Source organism: Pseudoliparis swirei, chromosome 11 (genome assembly GCF_029220125.1).
Source record: "Pseudoliparis swirei isolate HS2019 ecotype Mariana Trench chromosome 11, NWPU_hadal_v1, whole genome shotgun sequence".
Taxonomy (NCBI): Eukaryota; Metazoa; Chordata; class Actinopteri; order Perciformes; family Liparidae; genus Pseudoliparis; species Pseudoliparis swirei.
The window spans coordinates 13,808,839-13,824,370 of record NC_079398.1 but is presented as its reverse complement, the minus strand read 5'-3'; the positions used below and the strand labels follow the sequence as shown (position 1 = coordinate 13,824,370).

Sequence of the window (15,532 nt, the reverse complement as noted above, 5' to 3'; positions counted from 1 at the left end):
TTGATATTGATATGTTGATTGTAGCACCACCCACCATGACAAATTATTTGCATGTGAAAACATACACGGCAAAAAAAAGTTCGAATTCTGATATAGTCCCACTATATTAGACAGAAGGCAGACATCTCTATGGTCGATATCGCCAAAACAATCTAGATTGTTAAATAGCACTACAGGTAAGAGGAAAAATATGTTTTGGATTTTGGTGGATGAAATATATACGCTTTGGATTTTGGGGTGGTCTCTTTAAAGCAAACAATCCAACATATCCGAGTAGGAATGGTGCATGCATACATATTTCCTTGAAATCGAGGCTAAAATAAAAAGACTGTCACATACCTTCCATCAAGGCCCGCCGGGGTTTAGTCGTCGCACATCGTGAATCACAGCATTCACAAACGGAATCGTCCCCAGTGAGGGCCCTCCAGCTGTCATGATAAGGCACAAATATGATCAAGCCAATTGTAAACAAATAAAGTCCCCTACAGTCCTGGATTGGACATTTTAATTGGAGTTTTAACACTCACCTGTTCTCTCTGTAGGTGCATGATTTGTGTGTAGGACCCGGGTCCTCAGATAAGACAAACAATTTGCAGTGAATGTTGACCTAAAAATGGAAACGGAGTTAAGCAGCAACTAAAACCTTGTGAATGCAAGGAATCGTGCACCGTGCTCACCATCGTGGCGGGGTCCACTGTAAACTGGAAAGCCTTGATGGAGAATCTCAGGGTCCCGTCTGTCCGAGAGATGAACTGAGAGCCCCCTGGGTCGCTCTTACTGTCCAACATACATCTATAGACGACAACAACACAACGCTTAAAGCAAATCAGGACGACAAAGTGTGATACCAAATCTATTTTAAACGCATTACTGTCCATAACACTCACCCAAAATTGCCAATGACAGCATATTTGAGGGATGATGTAGAGCCACTGGCTGATGTAGCATAGCAGGCATTGATGTAGAGTTTCCCACCAGTTGAGAGATGAGGAGCAGAGACCTGTACATTAATAGTCCTTCCAATCTGGTACACCTGGTACTTGACCGGTCTGCTCCATAAATCTGAGGGTTCATTAAAATATATTGCAGCAAATGAAGCCACTTTATAACCGTTTATCAACACGCATTTGCACTAAAAAGTGCTGTTTATCCCTGCAATCCACATTTCTTTAAACATACCATCCATCAACGCTATCTGGAAGTCACTTGGACTTCCTTTCAGCCTTTTACGCACAACAGCAGTTTCCCATGTGGGCTGCACAGCCAGTTGGTACACATGGTGGTCCCTGGAAAGGTTTTGGAGATTGTAAATAGCGAGAGTTCACATGCACATGACGTTGCAAACGGATGAGAGAGACGTCTCACCTTTGATAACGGCATTCAATGTCGACATTGATCCGGTGCGCTCCTCTTGGGACGCGTTTTGGAGACGGCTCATAATAGAGCACGAATTTGTAGAGCAGATATCCACAGGGCGACTGTCAAAACAGGGTTCAGACGTTGGGATTTCATGATTATGCAAATAAATTGACTCTTGAAATCTTACCTCGCGCACGACATCACACGATGTCAGCGGATAGGTGAAGAGCAGGTCCCCGTCTGGCCGGAGAACCCCGTTGCTTTTGCATTTGCTCCCTACTTTGAGCTCCTCTGCTTCTGCGCCCAGGCCGTAGAAAGATGGTTTGACACGCACCACAAAGTCATTCGTGGAGCAAGTTACAGAAACGTCTGGGAGGTAAGCAAAGTCCGACTGGATGGATCGAGGTGTCCGATGAAGGGAGGGCCTCCGGGAGATGAGTTGACACAATGGATTAGTGCTCGCAGGTAGTGGTGACCTCGGAGAGGATCTTCTGTCGCCTGTTGCCGACTGTTTGATTGGTTTGGCTGTCTGCGTGCCCAGTTTAAAAACCCTTTCACTTCTGCTAAATGGGGACTCATACGTGTCCAGTGCACAGCTGAGGAGACAAAGTGATAAAACACTCCACAAAATATGGTGATGCCACGATGCTTTCATCGCAACAGACTGCTGTGCTTCAATCTTTCCCTTTCAATCTGCGCGTAAAGCCACGCTCAGCCAAGGCTGGAGGTGATTAGTGGAGAAGATCAATTGGCCGCCTGTGGCCAAACCGGCGAAGTGCAGCCTCGTTAAAAAGGAACTCGTGACGGGGTTATTTTTGCTGCACATTTGTATGTTTAGTCATTTTATATATTGAGGTACTGTAGTAAGTGAGGTTTTTAGAGCGGGACTTAGAAATAAGTTAAATGATTCCGGCCTAACGTGTTGTAGGTGCAGTGAGAACACATATACTTACGAATAGTTTTAATAGTTTAATTAATTTCAAACAATACAATTTACAATCTCATGGCTCATTTTTACTATTATTAATCAGCTTGTGATAATATTGAATTCAAAGTGTTTTCTTACATGAGCTTTGTGTTGACATTGATCTACTGCAGACTAATGAACATTATGTACAGGCTGCTAAACAGACATCTTCAGCTTCATCAAGGGGCCATGGGCCTCATTTGGCTCTCCAACAAAAATAAGTGCCTACCATTGCTTTACTTTAAAAATTCTACTTTATGTATCTGGCAAAAAACAAACACTCATCAAGGTGGATGCCTAAATAATACTTCTAGTCTTGGATATTGCAAAGACACATGTACAGGTTTTTCTTTGTTTTGGCAAACTTTATTCACAGACTTAAAATTACAAATGTACAGCACATGAATGAATCTCTTTGCTGATGCAACTTGGAAAAAGATATTTACATATTATACATATAACAGCATATAAACACCCCAGGGAGATGTAATGTTCTTTACAGAGCAATATTAAAAGGAAAACTATGCAGGATTATATCCCATTTTAAAGAAATGTCTCTGAAATCTTTAATAACTTAACCAATAAGTATGTGAGGTTAAATCAAGCCATCTAATGTGGCAAATGTCCTCTGTTAACTTTAGAATATAAATAAATTGGGTTGATGCAGCTTATTTTAAGTCACAACACCAGCAGAGGAAGCTTGTTTCTCACATTATAGCAATTTGTGCTTTTTGTCTTGTCTTTGAAAAAATGAATTGAAAATCACTCACATACCCATCAACAACCATTCACTGTTAATACATTAGACACATGTGCTTTTATACACGCAAAATGACAATCCCTCAAGATAGTTTGTTTAAATAAATAGTTAAATAAAGCATTTCCTTCCCTTTGGGATGTGAGGAGATGCTAGATGAAAGGACATCTTACTGGAGTTGACTTTGCAGTGAAAGCACATTCAGAAAAGTCTAAACCTGAAAGATTGGCTCAAGTTGCTGAAAAGGAAAATAATCTGAAAAACAAGTTCAGCAGAACGTAATCAAGATGTGTATAAGGCAGTGATTCAGACACAGTACATTATACCACGAGGTGCCTTTTCCCCGTCAGAAGATTCAAGTACACTTTTTGTTGTTAGATGGCGCCATACAACTCCAATCAGTGGAACAGTGCTGGTATGCCCTTCATAAATAAGGGCGGATGCTGTATGTTTCCTTCAGAGCCCTGTCTGAACACAAGTGACCTCAGACATTTTAAACACCAAAGTATCACACTCCGGTCGAGTGAAGGTTTAGTAAACCAACAAATAAATACTTAATAAAAAACACCACACATCACAAGCTGTGTCCCAAATACAACCAACTTCAATACGAAGTGCATTCACATTGGGGCGTAAACATACCCACAATGCAATGCACAGAAGAAATGGTGGAGCTGCTCAAACCCGCCGAGGTAAATAACATCGCAGCAACAGGAACAGCTCAGTAAACAATAAAAGTCACAAATCTTTGGAAAAACAACTTTTTTATCTTCGTTTAGTAAAAGTCCACTCAGATAAAATGACTACAGCTGCCATGAGCTCATAGGTGATGTATATGATTTGTGAACAAAACATGTTTCATACAAGCATTACATGATAAGTGCTAAGTCATAAACTTCACTGTTAATGTGAAACTTATCACATTTTAGTGAAGGAAAACCTCCAGAAGGAAAAAGTATATATTTGGAAGTGAAGACGAACAGTCACTAATCCTGGACTGTGACTCGACACTACCTGACAAAATAATACACTGGAATGATTTGCGAATTGTGTGTGCTTTTTAGTTTTCGGAGGTGAGTTATTGATTGGGACACAGCTGGAGATAAAGGCCACAGAAAACAGTCCCACACAGAAGATGCCACTGGTCGGCCACTAGAGGGCGACGTGGACCTGTGCGATCCGCTGGTGGGAGCTGGTTACGCTTGTGCAGCAGCCGTCTGTGTGGTCTCTTCCGTGTTAGTCCAGATGGTTGGCGGCCATGTCCCTGGACAGCCTGTGCAAACCTGTTAAAGTGGCTGTAGTGGTCGGCTCATCCTCCGCGGCTACACGTCGCTCCCAAGTGCTGCAGTTTCAGACTCAGAGTCCCTGTTGAAGGACGGGAGAAGAGCCAGGAGTCACACACAAAGGACTTGGCACGCCAACACTGGAACAAAGCAGCTTCTTTCTTTTTTTAAGGTTTCATTAGAATTTAGCTCAGGTATACAGAGCAACATTTAATTTAGCACATCACTGGTTTGTTTACTATGGTACGGCACACGGCCTGCTGCACAACAAGATAGATAGATATATACTTTATTAGTCCCCAAGGGGAAATTAGTTCTCTGCATTTAACCCATCCTTAGTTATTAAGGAGCAGTGGGCTGCAGTGATGCGCCCGGGAAGCAACTGGGGGTTCAGTGCCTTGCTCAAGGACACTTCGACTTGCAACTAATGGGGAGAGCGGGGATCGAACCGACAACCTTGGGGTTGCAGGACGGCCCCCTTACCCCACTGAGCTACAGCCGCCCCGCCCCAACAACAACAACAACAAAAACAGGTATCTTATCCAGAATTAAGCATTACCATCTGCGTAGCTGCTTGTTAAATGCACATTTCCATTTCACTTACAGCATTTCCTGCAGTATTTTTCGGTTGCCCTGCCTCCTTTCTTCATCGATAGGGTATGTCCTCAATATCAACAGTCCCACAGCTATAAGGACGACAGGCACAGGAGAGACCAGCACCTTCAGGGTTAAACTGACCGCCTCTGGCTGGGAGCAGCTTCCAGTCACATAGCCGGCAAATCTGCGAAAAAATGCAGATAGAGGGAGAAACGTTGAGCCGATGCGAGTAGTAATGGCAAGACTATTGGATGATTATGTGATTGTTGAGCACATGATCACTGGTCGGATGAGCTGTAACATCTTGATTAGCGTTAGAGGCATACATGTACATGTTGAGGATGACAGTGAGGATATAAATGTACACAAGTAACAACATGGCGACAGATGTTCATCCGCTAACTCACTTCAAACTGAGTGTAGAGACACCCAGGGAAATTCCAGAGGCAAACTTGATGAAGAACACGTAGAAGGAGTAGAAGAGGGCTTCGCAGCCGTGGATGTCTGGGTTTTTAACCTTGAAGTCGTCCACTACATCGGGAAGCATTGACCTGCAAAGCACCAGCACAACATTTAGAAGGAAACTCGAGGCACAATTAACCAATAAAGTTTGGATTCATGGGTTCTGTGAACTTAGGCTCACCAAGGCAGAAGGAAAGCTGCCGCCACGCTCACACCCGCCGCCACTGAGACCAAGTATGAAATGACCAGGTTGCTCTTGATGCAGATGATTAGGATCATGAAGGGTACTGCCCACTGTGGAAAACGAGAGCAGGATGTGAGCAATTCCATAACAACACATCCTGTTAGTTGTATTGTCTTTGTAGAACCAAAAAACAGCATATTTGTGCTCACCGTAATGCCGAAGTAAACCGCTTTCTTCTTCCCAAACCGGGTCAGAAACCACTGCCACCACGGGATGGTTAGAGTCCCAGAAAGCTGAAAAAAATGAATCATCAGTATTGTTGTTTCATTAAATCATTAGGCTAGTGGACAAGGCGTGCACACGGTTAATTAAGCCAGGTTAGCTTTGTTCATATTTTATTTAAAATAGAGGCATTACATTCTTAAAGCAATAGGGGTTGTGTTTTTTTATTTCCCTTATTTTATCTAAATAAAATATTTATCTGCACTCTCACATTTTTATTTGTTGTGTATTTTTTAATTATTATAACAAATATATTTAATGGTGAAGGAAAACTCAAGTAAAGGATGAACACTTGTATCATTGCGTTGTTATCAGGGAGGTTTGATCAGAGCCTTAGTTACACTCGAGGACACCGAGGTCCTCTGTATTGAGGGTGGTGTGGAAGCTTCACTATGTTACTATATTTCATTCCTTCATGGGAACCACTTTTCTTATTCATGGGCACTGGAACAGATTCCAGCTGAGGGCAGAGTTCACCCTGGACAGGTCACCCGGTTATCACAGGGCAGCTAACCACTCACATCTCACATTCTCACCTCTGGGCCATTCAGAGTCAAATGAACCTGCATGTGTTTGGACTGAGGGAGGAAGCCCGAGAACCCAGAGGGAACTCACGCTGCTACGGGAAGAACGTGCAAACTCCTCACAGAATGACCACCGGGAATGGAGGATCGAACCCAGGACCCTCTTGCTGTGAGGTCACCGTGCTAACCACGACACCACCGTGCTGCCCTATGTTACTATATGTCACTTTTAATTCTGAGACACAGGGAAATTAACTGGGACTAAAATCAACTTTTAGTCAAAACTATGTTTGTGTCTGTAGTTGGAGAAAGTAGATTAATTAATTAAACAAATAATAATAATGACTTAAGGGGGATATCTTTGTTTCCATGCATGTATTTTCCTTAGAAACATTTACATGCACACATTTATAGATTTCTTAACAAATACGTCTGGAGGTCATGAACTAGCGTCAGTGTTGGTTAGTTATTTTTCAAACAAAAAAATTCATTCTTATCCAAAAAACAAAAGCTGCATGTTGGACTTGCATCACTATACAACGTCAGCATATCTATAACAAGGGCTGCAGCGCGGGCACAATGGAAGTTACCTCAACGATAACTTAACATTCATTTCTTATAATAAACAATTAAAGGAATTCTTGGAAGCGGAAATAATAAAGTGACCCCTGCAGGAAGAGCTCAAGGGAGAAGGGCCCAATAAGCTTTGTGTGGTCCTGACTTGCAGGGGGCAGACCACCGTTGACCTGTAGGTCAAACCTGGTCAACCAGCATTAAACAACCACACAATAACTCACTTCTGACCAACTTGGAATTTCGCATGAATATCAACTGTCGGCCAAAAGAATGGAAAATATGTTGCCCTTTCTTCCAAATATGATACATGGTGACCAAAAGAGTTTCCACTCCTAAACAGAGAGAAAGGCACCAGAGCAGAAAGCAGCGAGAAGAGGATGGGAAGGAGGACGCAACCAATGGTGGCAGTTCCCAAGGTGGCAGTGAGGGATCGCCAGGGCAACAAAAGCACCGCTGTGCGACTGTGTGTCCCTCGATCTCCTGCTCAAGGACAAGCGAGCGTGTGACTGGGAGACATGTTCCCAGGAGCCCAAACAACACCTCCTCTCACCCTGAAAATCTGCCCTTTCATCCCCGGGACCATGCGCCTCCTCGCGTGAGGAGAAGCCTCAGAGTACCATGCGCCTCCTCGCGTGAGGAGAGGCCTCAGAGTCCGGGCTGAAAACCTCCCCAACACCGGGTGCTTGCTCTGGGCCACAAGGATCGCCAAACAAGGTTTTCTAGTGCAGATGTCCTCCAACTGTGATACTGATGAGGGCTTTTACATGGAGGAAGATAGAAGAACTCACCATGATGACCAGGAGAATATTCTGGAAGTGTTTTCTATGGCCGAGAGCGTAGGTGATGAAAAGGGCAAAATTTCCCTCCAGCAGCTGTAAAAAACAAATGAAGGTTCGTCTTTAAACTCTATATGCAAACTACAGATACAGATAAAAGAAATAGTTCAACATCTTGGGAAACACACTTTATATTTAGTTTGTTTAATACACACACAAGTAAAAAAAAAAAAAAAAAAAGACAAGTTGTGGTTTTACTTTTGGACATCCAGCGGTTTCCCTTTGTTTTCAGTCTTTAGGCTAAGCTCAGATAAATCCTCCTGGCTGTGGCTTCATTTAATAGACACTTATAAGAGTGGGATCAATCTTCCCCTCGAACGCTCGACAAAATAAAAAAGTTATTTCCCAAAGTGTTGAATTATTCGTTTAACTATCACTTAATCAATAATGTCTGTATCCTGCAAGAGAGACAACGCGATCATGAATAATATATAATCATAATAATAATGATCATTATGATAATGTAACACAGTATTACCATGAAGGCCAGAGAGGTGAAGAGGAAGCCGATGACGAGTTTAACGTACGGCCCGTAGCTCATCACCAGCCACAGGCCCTGACGGAAGGTAAGCAGGGTTTTCTTACTCCCGTTTTCTAGGATCCGATCAGGAGGAGAGAACAAAGATAAGGCAGATGTAGATAGTGTCAGTAAATAATTAAATGTTATGAGAAACAATGCGTTACATCTTTACGAGCAGTCTGTGATAAGGAGGTCAAATGTTCACAAAAGACAACCGACGCAAAACAAAAGTGGGACAAAGTCAGAGTTTTGCGAGGAGACTCAAATCTTTACTCAGAAGTCCAGAATCAAGTCCCAGTCCTCGATAAGTCCTTAGTGTCCTTGACCAAAGACATTCTTAGTGGAATAAAACTCAGAGGATTCAGTCAAATAATCAATCAGATGATTTATTTGACTGATCTGCAGAACTGAGTTTCTGTACAAGGAATCACACAAAAGCCCCTTTTTTAATCTTGTGTCATAAGTTACTGAATGAATCGCCTCGTGTGAGGATGAGGTCGCTGCCGTCTGTCCGTGTGCACTGTTCACGCAGCGCGATCGGCTGCCGTCACATTGATTCAGAGGATAAAGAAGTTAAAGTCACGACTCATTGGTGTGAACATCTTTTTTTATTGTATTTGTCAAGGTGAGTCTAACTAACGCGCTCAGATTCATGCTTCAAGTCTGACTGCGGTCAAAGCTATGCGTCCTATGCCCAAAGCTCTGCTTTTAATTTTTAAATATGCATTATTAATAATATATTAATGTCTTACTTCTCTTGGTATTTCATAGATTCATACCTTTTTTCTCCTTCACACCCAAAAACAAGACCGTTGCACAGAGGACATAGATGATGCAGATGATCCCTGAAGAAAGCATATAAGCTCGTTTCTGAGGACAGAAAAAAAACGAATCAGCTTCGACGAGCACTCACGTCAACGCCGTCTGTGAACACCAGCATTTACCAACGCAGAAGACTCAAGAGACTCACCGTCTCCTCCAGGGAAACTACGGAGGCATTGGTTGAGTTTCCGCCGTCCAAGTCGTCAGGCTCAGTGGGACAGTTCGAGGCTCCACCTACGATCTGTCCCTGGATTGCTGTGCCCAGCACGGTGCCCAGCACCTCCACCATCATACCTGAGAGCAACACAGGAAGGGAGCGTCAGAGCCTGAAAGACAGACGCACGTGGGAAAGCATTTCCTGACCACGCGTGTGCAAGCTGACGTACGATAAGCGGTGGCAGAGTCCCTCTCCTTCTGGTCGTTGCTGATGAACATAGTGAGGGCCGAATACGGCACGTGAAAGCACTGCAAAATGTACACAAACACACACAGTGAGTGCACACAGAGGGCAACAAAGTGGTGGTGGTGGTGGTGGTGGTGGGGGCGTCGACATGACATACTAACCGTCTGCATGGACTGGAAGAGGCAGTAGAAGACCAGGTACCAGAGCACCTTCCCTTGCTCAAACGGAGGCACGTACCAGATCAGGAAGTAGGTCAGCACGGCAAACGGTGTGGAGCAAAGGATCCTGGGAAGAGGAGCGGTGGAGGGGTCTTTGTGAGGAGACAACGATTTGCAGTGTTTTCAAATAAGCGGATGTGTGTGATTAAATGAGCGAGAATATTCCTTCTCGTTTGAGCCACGGCGTGGCTTCCTGCTGCTGTGGGCTGTGTTTAATTAATTGTGCAGCCGTTACTGTAGCTTCACCCCCCTTTCACTTCCCCTCACTTCTTGTATTCTCTCTTGTAGCCGCTTTGAGAATAATCCCCCTAATCCTGCCTTGTTAATACTCTCGTGTGGAGAAAGGGCCCCGGCACAAGGGGCCCGACGGCGGGGCCACGCCGGTCCACCTCGCTCTCCCCCCACTAGTGTCAACAGTCTTTTTAATAATAATAATAATAATGCATTTCATTTTTATCGCACTCCTCCTTCAAAGAATCTCATTGTGCCACACATATAGTGAAAACAAATAAAACCGATTAAAACAAAGTTAAAGCAACCCATAAAAATAAAAAAATAAGAATGTAATAGCTGACAATAAATTAACTCAAGGTAAAAAATGCCTTCCTGAATAAAAAGGTTTTAGGCCAGTCTTAAAAGAGTTCAGTGTCTGAGTTGCCCTCAGGTGGTCAGGGAGACCGTTCCACAAGCGTGGCGCTGCCGAGCAAAAGGCCCGGCCGCCTTTATCACTGCATGTCCTCCAGCTGACCTCAGTCAGAGAAGAAGGTGCAACTTCAGACACTTGTTTTCAAAACAGACAACAGTCCAGCTAATACTCATGAACATGAGTTTATTTCTTATTATCTCACACGAGCCCCTAACGCGATTCACTTACTGCTGTGAAGCGATACATGGTCATACTTTCATTATTTTTCTAGATTTTCTGGCCTTTTCTTTTTTTTATGACCAAAAACTAACTGAAAAGGTAGCTGGAGCACAACCATAACAACAATCATCCTGCGACGCTGTAAAATGACCGTGAATCGATTGACTATCTCTAAATCAATATTTTGTTGCCCCCGATTATTTTTAGGAGCGGCCGTGCAAGAGAGATTGCTGGCAGCCATATCGCTGAACTCAGAGTCGTTTCTTTATCGGACAGGACTGATATGAACTGCCCGCCCCCCTTCTTGTGTGACACACATGGGAAATAAGAAAGAAAGCGCCTCCTGGTTCCCTCTAATGTCTGAGTGAAATGGGTTAATGAGCTAATTTATCTGGAAATGGAGGCCGCGTTGGCACTGTTTCACACACTGGCACGGCTGACTGAACACACACACCACAGATTCCTTATGTGCCACATTTGGAGGTCAGTAAAGCACAGGAAATGACCTTGCGGTACATAGACTGAATCAATTTACACAGTGCACACATGCGAGAAATCCGAATGCGTTTAAATTACACAAAAAACTGAATGTCCCGTTCTAGTGCAACGTCACAGAATCTGAATACGAGACATTTTCATTCAGTGAGGACATAAAAAAAGTCTTCTGCGTTTTCTTATCTAACTGCTGGTTGTTTCACTTGCATTTGAAAAGCTACACAGGCCACAGAGGATCATGCACATGTTGCCTTTTTAAACAATGACCGACATTATTACTACCAAGAAGGCCTCTTCCTTGACCCGAGGTAACCCCTCCCCACTTCTGCAAAAACCAAACACACACACACACACACAAAGATTGACACACCCCTATTGGTTTGAAGCGGATGGTGTGTTGTGGGTTGGACCAATCGCAGCAAACGCTCTTACATTCCCTGTGCGCACAGCCAGCATCTCTGACTCAAATAGCCACGATGCTCAAGATATCAGCGTGACATCATGCGAGAGAAATGCCTGTAAAATATTTACATTGGTTCCTGTGCAAATCATATCCTGAAGTGTTGGTTTCAGAACCAGAACCACTCCTCTGACATATGCCTTCTCAAACACATGCATCCTTCCAGCGGAATATCAAGGTCATCTTCCTTTACACACCCGCTGCCTCAAAGAGAGCATTTTCATTGTACTTTTTTTAAAATTAAGCCATTGCTTCATGCTGGGCCTATCAGCGCTGACGGCAAAGATAAAAGGAAGCATATATATCGAGCCCATTTAAGGTTGCAGGGAGCTGACGCCCATCCCAGCATGCTTTTGGGTTGCAGGGATACTCTTGACAGGATGCCAGCTGGTCGCCAGTGCAACACGAGCAATAGTCAAACTAATTGATACGTACATAGGGTTGAGAATATGCTGTCGCACCAAGAAACGCAGCAATGCTCCAACAAAGGCAGTGAAGAAGAAGACTTCTAGGAATTAAACATAGATGTATTCAAAGGAAATGTTTACATTTGTGGCATGTTCTTTTTATATGAAGTTTTTAAAAAGTCAAAAGGCTCAATTTCACGAGTCCCTGGTGTTAGAGTCTAAGTCAAGTGGCGGGTCTTGTTGACCCCTCTCCAAATCCTGCGACTCAAGTCCTCACTGCTTTATTCTTACAGTCTTACCACTTATTCCTCCTCAGGACCCTGTTGCCATGGATACAGCTCATGCGCAGGTTGTTTTTTTCTCAGTACATTTGCCTCACAATTTGTACCCAACTCTTATCACGATATCCTACTCGTGTTCACGCTTTCCTCATCCAACTTAAAATGCTCTCTGCTTCGTGGACCCGTCCTAAAATGCATGTTCAAGCACCTACCAGGGCATCATGCGGCCGACGCCGGTCCATCTACTCCGGCTGACCAGGAAACCCACCGTGGGGTCTGTGACGGCGTCCCAGGCCCGGCCCACAAAGAGGATGATGGACGCATGGAAGGGATCCAGCTAATGGGAGGAGAACGTGGAAAAAGAGTGAGTCACAAAGCCTAAACAGAGATGATGAACACTACCTGATATGGCTGGAGAGCCACGACACCACGAGGTGATGGAAACCTTCCCGAGGCTTTTTATCCGCAGCAGTGAAATGCACAACTGTGTCATTTGCTTAAAAACAAAGTAGCATTCAAAGCCACGGTAATGGTCTCATCTCGTGATCCGAAAGGCCTTTATTTAGTGCACACTGTGTCCAGTGGAAAAGTCTCATTTACTAATGAGTAACAAAGCAAATCATTAGGAGTCCAGGTTAATGCGCTTGACCGGCTCCTGCAGGATGAAGAACGTTAAAGTGATACGGGGCTGAGCAGAGCGCACACAGGCGTTGGCCTTGAAGTTGATCTGTCCGTGGAAATGTGGGAAGAATGCGAAGAGAAGGAAAAGAGAGTCTCCAACTGGTTTGACGCAGCATTATTAAAATGGATGAACTCCGTTTTAAAGAATCTGGAATACAGACGACATTTCATTTACCGTCTTAAAGTATTTCTACAATGTTTTTCAGCAAGGAAAACTGTTATCTAGCTTTGGCAAGTGTGATTTCTCTCTTGTCAAATCACCTGAGCCACATCCAGCAGGTAGATCTGGAGGAAGAAGCCCAGCGCGCTGCCTGTGATCTGGTAGGGAGCCCCGCCGACGGCATAGCACAGTTTATTCCACACAGTCAGACGAGTTCTCTGGTCCTTCGGCTGAAAGGCAATGAGAGGGAGAAGACAGAGGAAATAGTTTGTCTTTATAATCATTTGTGCATCTGTCAACACTGGAATGCTCATCTTCCCAGAGGAGCCACACATTATATGGAAGTGGTGTGGGCAGTGGTGCGCTACGCCATCATTATCTTGAGATTTCCTCCAGAGTTCATTTCATCCCCACTTTCTGCGCCGACTTCAATCGGACATTCCTGCCAAAGAACTTTTGGCATAATTGATGCAGAGTTAAACAACCTGCTGCCACGAGGGAATGAGATTGGCCAACTTCCCTCACCCCACCGCTCAGAACGCAAGATTTGAGTTAAATCCTGGATGCAGTCCGGGGCGTACACACCGCAGTCAGTGGTGTGAAACTATGAGGTTACTGTCGTTCACACACACACACGCACACACTCCAGCGTTCCTATTGGCTCCATCAATAGGATGTTGGAGATAGTGTGACATTACATGCTGAGTAGCCAACAGTCAGCATACAGCTTAGAGCCTTTTCACATGCTGCAGCCACAGCCAATCAGCTGTGACGCTGGGATGATGTCAGCGAGGGGGTCTCTACACCACCATTCACAACCCCAACTGGCACAGAAAGTGGCACCACCTCATGTTGGGAGCAAATTGTAGCCTTCTCACAAATCGCGAATCAGCAATGTTCTCTTCCCTCAGCGTAACAAGACCCGCTGGCGGAGGAAAATAGAACTAGTTAGATAAAGAAGATGTGGGGACACAAGAAATATAACTGTACAGCTTAATAATACGCCCTATTATTTATATTTGATTAACCTCTTATTCAAGGAGACAATCCTTGTGTGTGCAGCAAATGACAAATATTTAAATGTTAATCAATCCGATGTTCTTGAATAGATGCATGTCTTAACGCAGTGCATGCCAGCTCATTTTCTGTCACACGCAGAGATGAATCAAAGGTATATATATTTATTAAATCCGACTAGCTTTTGCTGAGCTTAGATTGTAGGCCGCATGCTCTTGTAAATGTGACATCTGATGTGGCTGTTAAAAGAGTGATCACAGCACAGACAAATGATGTGGAGGGTTTGGGGCTGTGGATAGTATTTGATAGAAAAAGGTGTGACATCGTGAGCATTTAATGTAACACATGTGAATCATCTTGACGACGCGTCAGACGCGTTGGGTATATTACGCACACACTTCTCTTTAAAGATGTTGTCTGAAATGCTCTTCAACATGATAAATGAAGACACACTTTCTTTCTTTCTGGATGTCAGGTGAGTCGCACAGCTCCGCAGCAGCCTGTCGCCCCGCCGCGTCTCTGCGGCACGGCGGGCATCTCCAAGGCTGAACGGCTCAAATCAAATGTTCATAACCGGACAGTTGAATACAGATGTGATCCATGTAAAAGCCGGTAACGTTATGCCAGCCTCACGCGCAGCTGCCCGCGGGCAGATGGACCGACAGGCCGGGTGAAGTCTCTCCAGGAGCCTTTCAGACACCGACAGGAAGCAACGGGCACAACCGTTCAGACGTTGATTTCAATTTAGGCGCCTTTTTTTTTTTACGCCGCTGAATAAACGGGTAAAATGCATTTATTATAATCTCATAAATCAAACAATATATACAAGGCTGGGCTTGCTCTTACCTTTACCGTCTTGATCTCCGTCTTTATGGGTTTGACTGGCAGTAAACTGGCCGCGTACTGCTCGGCGCCCTCTCCTCGTGCCATTGTGCTTTCAGGAAGATAAATCAAGAAATTGTCCTTTTAGATATCGTAATAGTTATCAGTGTCGATAAAACCCCACCTCATGGCTTCATCGTGTGGCGCTCACTGCTCTGACAGAGTGGAAGTCTCTCGTGCTCGTTGTCCTCCATCCGCTCATTCATTCCACTACGCCTACGTCATTTAATGCAATGACGCGTCATCGCGTGTTCCGGGTCCAAGGCTGCTATTCAGCTGCTGGAGGAAAATCATCCGGCTGACAAGAAACTGCAGTAGAAAGCCGACATTTGTCTCGCCCACGTATTTTACCCAATAAATCCCGAGGCCCAGTTGCTGTGTCTCCACAGAGAGCATGTGGTGTTATGTGCCACCCACAGAACTTCTATCCTGGTCAGCACCCGTTCACACAACAGGAGCACGCTCTGGATCACACAGCATGCTCACTTCAAGTT

General features: G+C 44.4%; 1 protein-coding gene across 1 annotated transcript; it reads right to left on the bottom strand.

The window, feature by feature from the left end:
• Nucleotides 1–2,676: 2,676 nt before the first annotated feature.
• Nucleotides 2,677–15,192, bottom strand: LOC130202012 (sodium-dependent lysophosphatidylcholine symporter 1-B-like). Its single transcript, XM_056427278.1, has 14 exons — nucleotides 15,003–15,192; nucleotides 13,241–13,369; nucleotides 12,511–12,635; nucleotides 9,734–9,857; nucleotides 9,556–9,634; nucleotides 9,318–9,463; nucleotides 9,127–9,217; nucleotides 8,306–8,421; nucleotides 7,780–7,863; nucleotides 5,819–5,902; nucleotides 5,607–5,719; nucleotides 5,371–5,514; nucleotides 4,971–5,147; nucleotides 2,677–4,448 (listed from the first exon to the last, which is right to left on the bottom strand). Exons 1-14 carry the CDS (start codon nucleotides 15,084–15,086, stop codon nucleotides 4,406–4,408), a joined length of 1,539 nt encoding a protein of 512 aa, XP_056283253.1. The 5' UTR covers nucleotides 15,087–15,192; the 3' UTR covers nucleotides 2,677–4,405.
• Nucleotides 15,193–15,532: the final 340 nt, after the last annotated feature.